This window comes from Notothenia rossii (assembly GCF_949606895.1).
Source record: "Notothenia rossii genome assembly, chromosome: 4".
Classification (NCBI taxonomy): domain Eukaryota; kingdom Metazoa; phylum Chordata; class Actinopteri; order Perciformes; family Nototheniidae; genus Notothenia; species Notothenia rossii.
The window spans coordinates 66,361,118-66,375,725 of NC_136902.1; the positions used below are offsets into that span (position 1 = coordinate 66,361,118).

The 14,608-nt window shown below is 37.9% G+C and overlaps 1 protein-coding gene across 1 annotated transcript in view; it reads left to right on the top strand.

Annotated features, from left to right (window-relative positions):
* The window catches only part of LOC307034881 (alpha-2-macroglobulin-P-like), a 47,067-nt gene that overhangs the window by 23,025 nt on the left and 9,434 nt on the right, over nt 1-14,608 (top strand). Inside the window, exons 16-27 of the mRNA XM_079673808.1 lie at nt 40-236; nt 2,496-2,721; nt 3,008-3,134; nt 4,568-4,689; nt 5,619-5,670; nt 6,273-6,356; nt 6,875-7,051; nt 7,404-7,485; nt 10,127-10,283; nt 12,203-12,277; nt 12,903-13,068; nt 13,858-14,054. Coding sequence (XP_079529934.1) covers nt 40-236; nt 2,496-2,721; nt 3,008-3,134; nt 4,568-4,689; nt 5,619-5,670; nt 6,273-6,356; nt 6,875-7,051; nt 7,404-7,485; nt 10,127-10,283; nt 12,203-12,277; nt 12,903-13,068; nt 13,858-14,054 — 1,662 coding nt within the window. The remainder of the gene's footprint in view (nt 1-39; nt 237-2,495; nt 2,722-3,007; nt 3,135-4,567; nt 4,690-5,618; nt 5,671-6,272; nt 6,357-6,874; nt 7,052-7,403; nt 7,486-10,126; nt 10,284-12,202; nt 12,278-12,902; nt 13,069-13,857; nt 14,055-14,608) is intronic.

Here is a 14,608-nt window from a genome sequence, read left to right on the forward strand (position 1 = left end):
ACCTCTTGCTAAGTATGTGTTTTTGGGTACAAAGTCTAGCAATTTGATAAAAATTCCAATGAAACAGATAAACTGTTTTGTACCTTATCTCAATCAGAGGTATTTTCGGCCCAAGCAGCAGAAGCAGACGGAGCAGAGGACGAGGATGTGCCAGACATTGAGACGGTCAAAATGAACAAGAAGACTATTAGAACATACTTCCCTGAGACCTGGATCTGGGAACTGGTTTCTGTTGGGTAAGTTCAGGTGCTTAATTCGATTTTTGTTTTTTATTTGTGTGTTCCCAGTGCTAGACTCTGCGATACCCATGGCCTTCAACATGATGCCACAAAGTTCAGGTGCTGTCGTGAGAGGTAAAGAGGAGCAGAAGAAAGAGACTCTCAGGACATTCTTCCCTGAAACCTGGATCTGGGACCTAGTTTCTGTGGGGTAATAATAATAACATATATATGAATAGGAAGAAAAAAGAAGACATTTGTGACTTTCAAACGCGCGTGTGAGCAAAAACATTACGTTTAACAATATAGGCATTATATAATTAACAAGATATTTTCAGCTAGAAAGATTAATTTGTTTATTTATGTTGAAAGGAAATCAATGTTCATGATTAACCATCACATTTTCTGTCTAAATAGTGAAAAAAATAGTCCATGACCCCCATATATTAAATAAAAAATGATGTTGAACTGTAAACAAACGGCAAATCGTTACGCTTTAGAATCTGCCAAGAATTAATATTACACCTGGTTATAAATCCGAAGTATGTTTCCATAAAATTAATAAAGAATGAACAAAGTTGTACAATTTGAAAATGCTTCAAAACTGTCCATACTGTTACACATTTGCAACAGTTGCAAAATTGGTTCAATGGAAAGTTGGAATATCAGTGTCACCTAATTTATATGAAAGATATATGGTACAAAATCATCCTCTATTTTTTTCTTTTTGTTCCTTTTTAAACAAAATGCCCTGAATTTGAGTTCTCCTAGTTTAAATGTTTTGCATATATCTAGATCTTTTATTATGAAAGGTAAGAACAGGAAGAATGTATCTTGTATGAGCTTCCTTTCTCAAGGTTGCTTGCAATAATGGAGTTTGACATTTTTAATAAATGTAACTATTATTGTTTAAATAATGTATTTGTGTTAGTTGTGATAGCAGTGTGGCTCTCACAAAGGCTATTTTGGTCTGTTCAGCACATCGTACAGTTAATAGTTATCCACAAAAGTTGTCGAGAGATCAGGATCAGGAGCAGGTAGTCATGCTACTCAGAGGATGCATCCTAATGACTTTTGTCACATAATGTTAAGATTAGGGATGACGTTGTCTGTAGGTCAACCATTTCATAAATGTTCATGTTAATTCATCCAATAGTTGTGGAAATAATTCAGTAGGGAGCAGACATTCATGATTCCCAGAGGCCACCATAACGTTGGTGATTATTTGTTTTTCTTTCTTTTCTTACTGACATTCATGGTGCCTAGTGAAATAAACCTATGACACAAATTTGGTACATACATTTATGGTGCCCAGTGGATATAACTTCATTACCTTTTAACTTGCACCACCATGGAGTCAAAATTCATATTTATCCAATACTTTTGTTTATGACAAAATACCTGGAACACCAAGAAGTACCTTTTTACCTGCATTATTGCCAACTAGCAAATGTTAATTTTGTACAGACATTCATGGTTCCTAACGGCAAACATGACATTGATGATCCCCTCATTAATCTTCAAGCACCACCAGGAGCGTGACTATTTAAGCTTTTAAAGGAAAACACTTTTTTTTCCTTACTGACATTCAAGGTGCCCAGTGAAATAAACCTAATGACACACATTTGTTACAGTCATTCATGGTGCCCAGTGGATGTATCCTAATTACTCTTTTTCTTGCCGCTGTCGTCATAATTCAAATGTATCCAATACTTTGGTTTACGACAAAATACCTGCAAAACTAAGCCCCAGAAGTATTTTTCACCTGTGTTATTGATTATTAGCACATTTTGTTGAGACATTTGTGCCCAGACAAAGCCTGATATTATAACTTTGTGTTTAACTTCAGACAGAGGCTAACATTTGTAGTTTTTGACTTAATGTCTTAGCAACTACTGGATGTTTTATCAGGATGTTTTGTATTTACTTAACAACTTCTGATTGTGAACGCGGTTAATATTATACCTGTTTGATATTAGCAATTTAGCATTGGCACTGTTAGCATGTTGTTAGCGTTAACTCAAAGCAATTTACAGAGCTGCTAGCATAGCTGTAGACCTTTGTTTTGTTAGAAGTTGTTTTCTTGGGCAGGAATGAAGTTTCATTTAACCCAAATGCACTATTTATTTATCATTTTAGCTGTACTAAAGAATATTCACACTGAAATTTACTGAGCACTTAAAATGTCATGTGCAGTAGCAACGCATGGAATTTGCTAAGCATATGTATTTTTTCATGCTACTTTTTTATTTGACTCTTGCTTGTTTGTTTGAACAGAGACAGTGGCTCAGTGAACGTGGAGAAGACGGTCCCTGACACCATCACTAAGTGGGCAGCTGGAGCGTTCTGCGTCTCATCTGTGGGCTTCGGCGTGGCGCCCAACGCGGCGCTTGTCGCCTTCCAGCCGTTCTTTGTCAGTCTCACCCTGCCCTACTCAGTCATCCGAGGGGAGGTGTTTACACTCAAAGCAACAGTCTTCAACTATCTCTCCAAGTGCATTATGGTAAATATTCTAGCTGTTGCAGATGTAATTGATTTGAATGGATACATGTAGGACTGTGGATAGGGTAGTCAAATTGTCTTTTTTAAAACGTTTTTTACATGTTTAGTTTATTTGTTTATAGTGTCGTGGACAGTCCCCATTAATCAACTGTCACAAAAAAACAGTAAATGTGGCAGCTTTAGCCAACATTGCTAATTTCCAGCTCTTGACCCCAACCGGATGATAATGGACATGTATTTTATATATTTTTGTCTCTGAATATGTTTGTCTTTGATTGTGTCCGCAGGTTAATATCGCTCTGGCTGATTCCGACCAGTACACCTCCAGAAACTGCGACGGTTGCCAGTACAGTGTGTGTTTGTGCGGGGAGGAGAGCAGGACCTTCTCGTGGATTGTAACTCCAACCGCCCTAGGTACTGATGGCTGGCGCATTCCGTTTAGAAACATGAACATGTTATTGCAAATCATACAGTATGACGCAGTCTGTTTTGTTTCCATTCTTTGGTGGTCTGTTGAAAGATCTTAATTATTTTTACAGGACATTAAAACAAGAGTTTGGCATTTTTGACCATTTAAAGCTCCTGAAAAAACATGATTAGAATTATTGCTTAGTAACATTAGATTTGTATGACTAAAAAGAGCACTAAAAGTGAATGTGTGCTGTTCTCCTTATTGATTTTGAATCCACCTATGATCTTTTTAACTAAACTCCTGATTGTGCAAAAACATGTGACATCACATTTGCAGAGTGAGCTTTTCCCTTTTCAATGAGTGAGAAAAATCACAGAAAGAAATGCACCCAAAAATCTCTCATCTGAAATATATATATATTATATGTCACACATAGGGTGTTAATTAAGTATCAAATTCTGATTGACAAAATATCAATTATAAGGTTTCTAGATATTTTTGGGGAAATTGTTTAAAAACTACAACAACGAGATCCATATTGGAGATAGTATAATGATGATAATCATGAAACACTGTGGTTTGAAGTAGTGATGTCTAGAACAATAAAACACTGATATGGTCCAAATGTGTAGGCTTCAATGCTCTTTCTGGGGCACCTTGGCACCAATACGTTCTGGATTTGAATTTAAGATCCGTGCAAGATTTCAGCTTCAATAAAAAATTGGCTGACTGTTTGAGATGTTATTCATTTTAGTCACGGCTTTACCTCATAATTACGGGAAATAATAATTCCGAGTGACTGTTGTTGCTAATAATATAATGCAATCTTCTCATCTTTATAATTGAATACTGATTGTTTGTTCCGTCAATGCTAAACTTCCACTCACAGATGAGACAGAACAAGCTAATTAATCTGCTTTATGGGCACTGGCAGCTTTTTGCGTCTGCACTGCTGGAAGCAAAGACAGGGGCTTGTTGTTTTACCGCTGCCTGGTCTGAAAGCTGAGGATTTCTATCAGCTTCAATCAGCAGTGATGGAGACGCGGCTCTTATGAATGTCAAATTGCGCTCCTCTAACTCCCCCTTAGAGGAATGCTGACAATCACTTGTACTAACAAGTCAGGTAGTATCTCTGACGAAACACTCCGAAACCTCTCCCTCGGGGGGTGATCTGTACTTGTCCTCCATGTGAAGGATTGTGGGCTGTGAAGGGAGGGAGGGGGTGGGAGATGGAGCGCTATAATAAGGCAGCAAATGGGGATTAATGAGGGCGAACAACACGGGGAAACAGGGGGAGGAAGGAAAACAGACAGGAGGTGTGGAAGATAATGAGTTGGATTGAAAAGCAGACGGGGAAACTGTTTCTGCCTCTGTACACAAAAAGTGACAGGGTGACAGGAAGCGCTAATCAATATGACTGTATGTGTACCCACAGGTCAGGTGAATCTGAAGGTCAGCGCTGAAGCCATGAAGACTGACATACTGTGTGGCAACGAGGTGGCAACTGTCCCCGACATGGGTAGCATCGACACGGTGGTCCGCACACTGCTGGTGGAGGTCAGTCTCTGTCAAACACAACACACCGGAGAAAAAAGGTGGCATGAGCAGAAGAGTTTGACTACTGATATGGACAATATTTTCATTAATATTTGGGAAAATGACCTATTTTAGGGATTTGAGAAGAATGAACCATCTGAAGCTTCAGACCATGTTTGGTAGTGTGGTTGCATCTGAAGAGCCTTCTCTAAAGAGGAATTTATATACATTTAAAATACTATAATTTGTTTTATACATTTAAAATACTATAATTTGTTTTATCATTAGACAGCACAAATGTATTACCCTGTTATATTTAATTGGCTTTGTTGTGGCCAGTCTTTTTGATGAATGATAGTGGCAGTTATGTCTATTCCCTGTTTATGGCACGTTGCCATTTCTTTCTACTGAAGACTCAAATCGTAAAGGTACTTTATTTAAAGGGTCCCTATTATGCTCATTTACGGGTTCATATTTGTATGTTGTGCCTCTACTGTGTTTAATGTTCAAACAGCTGTTTATTTTTCTCATACTGCCAGTGCTGCAGCATCTATTTTCACCCTCTGTCTGAAACCAGCAAAAAGACTCTTTCCAAATCAGCTTGTTGCTGAAGTTTAACATAACTCAGACAGAAAGACATGGTCAATAATGTTGGGACTATTTCCAACGGCTGATTAATCCACGTTTGGTTTACTAGTTTGGGTCAGCTGGACGATTAATGTTATTTAGTTTGGGGAATTAGTCCAAATTAACTGTTTGTTGATGAAGGAACATGGTGCCCAGGGCAACAGCATTTCAAATTGATTCATTTTAATAGTTTTTGCACCCCGAGGAATAACTTGTATTTGAAGCTGGATACACACAAATATTGCACTTGTTACAATGCCTTCCAGTTTTCCTGAGGTATATCTTCAACCCAATCTAATTCTCTTTGTCTCTTTCTCCACCAGGCTGAAGGAACACCACAGATGGTCAGTCATAACGCTCTCCTCTGTCCGGCAGGTGAGCACACACACAACCTGTGTATCAGCATCTGTAATCTAAAGCCTCTGGGTTAATCGGCCATCTTGATTATCTCTCATTCTGTCATGGAGACCAGAGTCAGGGGTTGAGTGTGAGGGATGAGAAAATGTTATCTGCACCTCATTCATTGTTCAGAAGCCTTTTGTGTTTGTCGGATTGCAGATGAGTATGTGTGAAATAGTTGTAATTTTAGACCATGTTTGAACAAAAGCATAACAGCTGTATACGGTTGCTAAACTAAATACACTGACTCAATACAACCCTACTTTGTTAAAAACATTCATCACTAAGAAGCCAGGAGCAGTTTAGCTTAGTTTAGCTTAGTTTAGCGTAGAGTCTAGAAAAATAGGGAAACAGCTAGCCTCGTTGTTTTCTCCTCTCTAAAACTCACGAATTAACATTTTATATGTTGTTTTTAATATTTCTTCTTTGTTAATCCATTAAAAAAAAAAAAAAGCTATTGCTTTATGTGCGATTAAATGCTAAGCTAATTAGCTGCTGCTTTTCTTTACTATACAGGCATTTTTCTTCAAACTGGGAAAGGTTTTTTTTAATCCTTTTTTTCTGTTCTTTGCTTCCAGAGGGGCCTGTGGAGAAGAAGATTTCCCTTCTGATGCCCGAGATGTTTGTGGCTGGATCAGCCAGGGCCTCTGTCTCTGTACTGGGTCAGTCACACAGTCTCTCTTGTCTTTATCTTAACTCTAGTTATCAATACTAGTTTTTCCTGTATTTTTAATAGTGCTGTCAATCAATAACAAAATGTAATTGTGTTTTTCACGATAATAATCTTTAAAAGTTTAATATAATAGCATTTACTTGTATTTTTGTGGGAGATAAAACAAATAGAGATTTGGTGGCATGACAAACTGGTGAGAGAAATCGGATGGTTTAACTTAAACAGTATTTCTGAATTACTGACCTTGTCACGGAGAGCTGTCTGTACTTTACAGTATATGTAGCTTGTCCAGATTCCTCTGCTTTCTCAGCCTTTTCACTGCCATGCAATTCATGGTAAACATCTGTGCTGAAAATACAGGAGGAAGTTTGGGTCAAACTTGGTTTTTTTTGTTGCGGTTTTCATATCAATCATGGCGTTAACGTTGACAGCTCCAACTTTTCACCCTCCAACCTGCGAAGAATGAAATGTTGAGAGGGAGTTATATTTGTCCTGTTGCTCCTGCAGGGGACCTGATGGGCCGGGCCATGAAGAACCTGGACAAGCTCCTGGCCATGCCGTACGGCTGCGGGGAGCAGAACATGGTGCTGTTTGCGCCCAACATCTTCATCCTCAACTACCTGAAAAGCACAGAACAGCTGACCAAGGAAATTCAGGAGAAAGCCACACGCTTCCTAGAGAGCGGTGAGTGCCATCTTTAACGGACAGTGAAAGTGGAAAATAGTTCACAAGGTGTTGCATCAGACAGTAGATCCCTATGTTACATGAATGTCACCTCAGTCATCTTGAAAAAAATCTAAAGTTAGTCTAAATCTCGTCTCCAAGTATTATAAATGCTGTGCAGTATTCTGACATCTGATAGGCCGTCAGACTCTTGATGTATTATTTAAAGCAGCCTGCTGGGATTGTATCATCGTCTCACCAGCATGTGCAACAACAGGGCCTAACCAGTGTAGCCCCCAAGCACTCTTCTTCTTTTTTTTTTTGTCTGTCTGCAAAGGGGATTTTTTTGTAAATGTGTGTGTGATTGTTGCAGGATATCAGAGAGAGCTTACCTACAAGCACGATGACGGCTCCTACAGCGCCTTCGGAAAGAGCGATGAGGCTGGAAACACCTGGTCAGTAAACATCCTCAACATCTGTAACAACATGATGATTAGGGTAAAGCTAATGACCTAACATTTTCTATATTTACTAACAGCTGATGGCAAAACCAGTGTCATATCTTTTAGATAAGAAGATCTTTTGTGCCTTATTTTGAAATACATTTTTAGTTGGGATGTAGCACAGCACACATTGTTTTTATTAGAAGAGGCATTTTTATCATTGCCATTTTAAAATACATTGTATGTGTCTGTTCTGTGATGTGCCATTTATACATTTTAAATTATTAAAAAACCAAGACTGCTGTACAAAGAAATAACAACTACATTTAAAGAAAACATTTGAAAGGTCAATTAGATGAAATATTTAGGAATAAGACAAAAATAGTAACATTGATACAAATAATAAATATAATTTATATAATACAAAAATAATAATACAAATGATGGGGGTTTGGGCCGAAGTGTTTTTTTATTTCACCGACACAGAAAGCACATTTGGAAAGGGGGATTAGGAAATGTTGGGACCGTGTGAGTTTGAGGGAGCTTTCACTGGCCTTTTTTTGGGAGTCTCCAGTAAAGAGGCCTTTTTTTGGCAGAGCATATACACAAAAGAATAATAGACCTTGCAATTTTACACATTTTTTTTCTGCTGTTGAATATATGGCTTACATTTTATTATCTACGCGTAAAAACTTTATCACAAGGCACTGGTTACTTGCACAACAAGAACTTTAACAATACAAAAGTGGATAGATTTAGTAAATTACATTTTAAATTAAGGAAAAGATTAATTGTATTCCTTGTCTTTAGAAAAGCTAGTTATTTAAGATTCTGGGCAAAATATTTAGGTTTGTAGAGTTGTTAGTGAATAACCTTTTAACGTTTTTTTATTCAAACAAACTTCATTGATTTTTACTTTGGATTTCCCTTCAGCATATTTTTAATTGCTTGTGTGTGAATGCTTTATACCTCTGCTAAAATACACAAGACCACTACATACAAATAAAGATTGACGCAGAGGAACTAAAAACTGCCTACAGAGTATGACCTGAGGTATGTTTTGTAATTTAAACTGCTGTTCCAAAATAAAGCATAACAGATATAATACAAATGATAATTATCCAATTGGTTTAAAAAACATTTTGATTAAAATGTTTTCTAGTCTGAATTTAAAAGCCAGTTAGGTTGTAAGTAAGAATATAAAAAAGTAATGCCTTTGGGATCATTAATCCCACCCACTGTCTCAATCTCTAACACACCCGACACTTAAAGTTGAAAACCATAGAAGTATCAAAATAATATGAATAATAGAAAATTATTATATAACTTGACATGTTGCAGTTGCATCAGTGATTTAAGAACATTTTAAAAGATTCTTAAAAAAAAAAGCTGCTTTTATTTTTGTAGCTTTGCTGTTAAACTGAGTATTTTCAGCTCAAATCTCACACACTCCCTTTTGATGAAAGAACAAAAATGACATGCTAACACACGCACACACACACACACACACACACACACACACACACACACACACACACACACACACACGCACACAGTTCTTTTTGGCATTTTAAACCAAACATCCTAATAATTTACTTTATGGGTAACCTGCCAGAGAATAGTAATATTTGCATTTAATGGGCTTAAAGCAGAGTGCCTCGGGGATTGAACAAACCCTTTTCTGTTTGGAAGGGTGCTGGGCAGTTTGGCAGTCAGTGAGGTGTGTGTGGGTGTGTGTTTGTGGTGAGCAGGAAGTAGGGCTCTCAAGTGTTTAATTTAATTAGAATTCCAAACAGAGATTGGGCAGAATGGTCTAATAAACTTGAAGAAAAGGGCTTATTATATTCAAATCAATGTTATTATAGATTTATTTCCAAGCTACTATTATCAGCATCTTATATGAACATTTGCACATTTGGTTATGTGTTGTTTTTTTCATTACTCTTGGAAATACAGCTGCGGGAATGTTTTTTGAGTATGTAACAACATGGCAATAATCGCCTTTAACAGACAATTTGGTCAATGTTGTGTGTGACGCTTGCTTTGTTGTCCCCAAGTGTGCAACTTGTGCACTTTTAAATGGTCAATATAAAGATCAGCATGGTTGACCAACACTGTTTAGAAAGACTAAATGCTTAGTAATGTAATATATCTATTGTGAACATTTCTTGAGGCATTACATCTGAAATACAATATCAAAATGAGGGATGTCACATTACCACATTAATGCTCCCGATGTTTTAGAGTGTCGGGAAGTTGTCGAACTTCCTAGCAACAATTCAGAAATCATGTTGTATTAAAGTGAAAAACCTTCTTACCACTCAAATGTCTTTATTATAGCGGCACATGTATTTGTTTTATCTCCCCCCAGACATTCCAAGTAAATACTAATATTTAAATGAATGTGATTAATCACAGATTATTATTGAATCTATGTACAGCACTAATCAGAATATAATATGTGGATATTTTTACTTCCCATCGTTATTGTGGGCTCTGAGGAATAGGATTGTGTTGCTGTGGATGCAACTCGGAGTCAGAGACGGACGGCTCTTATGTAACTGTCCCAAGGCTGGGTTCATTTGGGGGTAACTGAACACAGGCCCATTTGGTTGGATTTGTTTATAAAGACTTTGTGTTTGTATCCTTCCAGGCTGACCTCTTTCGTGATGAAGTCCTTTGGCGGGGCGAAACCGTACATCTTTGTGGAAGACAAGCACATTCAAGAAGCCCGGAGCTGGCTCTCCAAACTCCAGCGGCCTGACGGCTGCATCAGATCTGTGGGGAAACTCTTCCACAACGGCATGAAGGTGACGACATCAGTCTGAAACTTAGACATTTTAGCTGGGAATATAGGGTTTCACATCATCTGCCTTTAGTCGTTTAGAGCTCTGCTTGGGTGATTTTCTTCCTATAAGACATAAACCAGAGAATTAATTCAATGTGAGGAGAAAATTGCATGTTGTCTCTGAGAGCTGTGTGCAGGGAGGGAGGATAGCCCCAGGCCTGCCAGCAAGCAGCACACTCTTAACGGCAGAGGAAATAACCCAAAGTAATTATTTCTAGCCTATCAAACTACAACATTTCATGAAGCCAACTAACACCAAAATAAATGAAGGATGCGTGGCATCTGCCGGTACTTATGTTTTTTGGAAAGTAGTTGTATAAGATAAAAAGCTCTTAAAATAGATTCATCAGCTGATGACTGTGTTGAGCGATGGATTATTCACACACACACACACACACACACACACACACACACACTCCCAATTAGGAAGTTCTTCAGCATTAGCTGCAGAATACATGGCACATTCACCTTGTAACACCTTTAATACATTTTGAACATCTAACTTAATCATGCACTTTAAATACCGTAACCCTTCTCACTTTCATCACAAGAAGGGGGTAAACTTTGAATGCAAATGAGATAGGGGGTGAGGTGTGTTATAAAGATCTGCAGCCCCGGTTTTCTTCGGGCCCAGTCAAATGTAATGTTGTGGATAGAAAAGGGTTTACTACGGTGAGCGACAGGTGCAAATGTGCTACACCAGGTCCAAAACACTTCCATTAGGAGAAACGTGCTTCACTTTCAAAAACAATGCAAATATAAAAACACAAATGTGCCAAAACACATGTTAATAAAAAAACATCTTCACCAACTTGACGGAACATGTGCAGTGTTTACTAAAAGCACTGCATAAACATTTTTAGACAAACAAAAGTTTGCACACGCTTCTTCATTTAAATTAAATCAAGAGTTTAATAGCCGAGGGCCGTGCATCTGTAATAAAACACAGAAATGCTTCCAATCAGCAGTAACTGAATCAATGTTGTCACCAAATGAATAAACCTGCACATAAAGGGCTCTGTGGCTGAGTATGTTTCACACATTGTTTTAGGATAACGGCCTCAAACAAAGTGCAGGTAAGACATCAATACCAAGAACATGGTTAAAACGTTTCAATGCATGTCAGTCTTTAAGCCACTAAATGTGTTCTGCAACAGATTAGCTTGTTATTAGCCTATGGCTGGAAATAACTTTAGCTATAGATAGCTGTTTATCATTTGCAGCCTCTACGAGCCTATTAAAAGGAGTGATGAGTCCACCTCAGTTTTGTCTGCGAATAATAATAATAATAATAACATCTGAAAATTGCAGGTCACTCAGTTCCTTAAGGCATGCTTAAAGTTAACGCTTATCACTTCCTTTCATTTAGATTATTGATAGGTTGATGGATATAATCGGGTAGCATCTGCAAAACAGTGAAAGTTAATGGAAATGTTCTCAAGCATATATAAGGTGAATAGAATAGGTCCAAGTATAGAACCCTGTGGGACTCCCCGAATAATTTAGGCTTGCACCAGCTTTGCCCAGCTCATTCATGCCAACGACATGTTCCAGCCTATGTAATGGACCTATAAGATATAGCAAGACCAATAAAGAAAAACATCCATGATCTTAATCTCTCTTTTTTTTTCTTTTACAAGTGCTCTGATGCACCCTAAATTCTGATGGAAATTGTTAAATAAAATAGTGTTGAGTTTAAAGAATCCCATACCTGTTAAGTGCAGCTTTTGCAGGATCCTACAAAAATAAATATTATAGTCAACATAACCGCAATAGCAACTTGTGTGCCATGTGCATACATTTTTTAGTTCTTTAAGTTGTCTGTATTGACACTGACATAAAAGTGTTTTCTGACTGTTCCTCCTCTGATGTTTCAAACAGGGAGGAGTGAGTGACGATGTGTCTCTGACGGCCTACATCACAGCTGCCATGCTGGAGCTCGACACAAACACCTCGGTGAGTCTCTGTCACAACTCAAACTCTGATGAACTTTCATTCTTTCATTGTTGATATCCACCTGTTGCATTCCTGATTTTAAATGTTATCATATGATGTTCGTCTGATAAGTGCTTGTTCTGCAACAATGATACATTTACTGTAAATATTCTGCAACCTGGATCCTTTAGATTAATTATTAAGTCAAACACTAAACATAAAAACATTGTTTTCATGCCCTAGTAAATATTAAAACTTTGGGCTATTTTCTCCCATAACTCTTTCAGACAAAATGTTTATTTGTTTCTAACTTTTTATATTTCTTACTGTGGGTTTCTCTTTAATTCAACAAAAATGTGACAACTTGTCATTTAAAAAGGAATATCTTATTGTAAATAGTTAACAGGGGAAAAAATAAGTGTTGATCTATTACTTAGGGTAACACTTTGACACATGTAGTGGAAATTTACAAAGAATGCACTATTTCACTATTATCTTTCAGAGATGTGCGCTTGTGTTCTTTTTGACTCTTCATCTTGAAATAGGCTGTGTTTGAATATTTCCGTTCAAATGACTTCAAATTCGTATACAAAATGAATATGGTTAATTGTTGTGGTTGATAGTTCTCTCGCTCCTTGTGTGACAGGACCCCGTGGTGCAGAGGTGCTTGAGCTGTCTGAAGGCATCAGTGGACTCCCAGCTAGAAAACCTGTACACCACCGCGCTGCTGTCCTACACCTTCACTCTGGCTGGAGACGAGGAGACGAGGAGCAAACTCATCACTTACCTGAACCAGAAGTCCAACACGCAGGGTAAGGCGGTGGAATCGGCAACATCTGAACCTCAGGTTTTCTCCTTAAACTAAATTAATGCTACATCAACACGAGCATAACGCTGGGAAAGGCTAGACCTCTGAAAACGGTAGCAGTCAGAATTAAATATTGAAATAAATCAGCACAACTGTTCAAATGGAAGTGCTGACAGGAAGTAGATGTTGTAGTGTAAGCCTTGGACACATTCATATTTCTCTTTAACTACTTTAACAATTGCTTGCAATCTGATGTAAAGAAATATTAAACGTAAGTGGCATTATAGTTCAAGTGGAAAGCCTGAACTCTTTGCACTGTAAGCTGTTTTTTCAAGCAATGAAGGCAGTTAAAAAAAACAAACATTTATCTTTAAGAAATAAACTGTTAAAAATGACATGTTGGAATAATAGATTTCTTTTTTGTCAGGATATTGTTGTTGTTTTAATACAGATTCTAGCCACAAGAGACAATAAGACTGAACAGATAAGTGCAGATTAAAATGCATTTGTAGTCACAAGTAATACATAACACTTATGTTGTAGAATAAACAATATATATAGCTTCTGTTTGAAGTGCAATGAGAAATCAAAACTCACCTTGAAGGAAACATGAATGCTTTTAGTTTTTAGAACATGCAGTTCAGCTTCCATTAAGGATTATCCACCTTCATTTAAAAAAACCTTGCCAAAAAATGATTAAAAGTTCTCTTACAAAAGCTAGCACACCGAGCTAGTGCACAGGGTCGGTCATTGCTTACCTTCTAAAGGATGAATCAACTGTTCTGATTGACAGGCGGCTCCCGTCACTGGGAGAGAGCCGGGGCTTCTGGGAAAGGCCTGGACTCTCTGGAGGTGGAGATGACCTCCTACGTCCTGCTGGCTCTGCTCTCCGGTCCGGCCCTGCCAGACTTCGGCCTGGATTACTCCTCCAGCATCGTGCGCTGGCTGGCCCAGCAGCAGAACCCGTACGGGGGCTTCTCTTCCACACAGGTAACACGCATCACTCACAGGTGGCTTATGGGAAAACTCTTCTACAACAAGGCAACAATTGCATTAAAAAATGTTTTATTAGTATATTAATCCTGCTAAAATCTTTGAATGCTTGCAATGATGGCACCCTCCTAATGAGTGAGCACCACTCAACTATAAAACACATACTGTACGTAATGTAAAACACCTACCAGACCAGGTGCCCGTTATAAAACCCTAGACATATACTCCGAAGGGGTTTCTCAAAATGTTGACCGGATGACAGGTACTTTTACTTTACCTGAGCTTTCTCATTTAATGCTACTTTTGGCTTCTACTCTACTATTCTTTGGAAGCCGACGTGGTACTTTTTACTCCGCTCTATTTATCTGACAGCTTAAGTCACTAGTTACTTTGAACACACACATTATAAGCTAATATAGGTTAAGATATTCAGCAGCAGTATACAACATGATTACTATCAGTCACCATTTAACACCTTGGATACAAAAATATTGGGATAAAAATTTACTTGAGTAAGATCTTGAATGCAGGACTTTTACTTATAACACTTC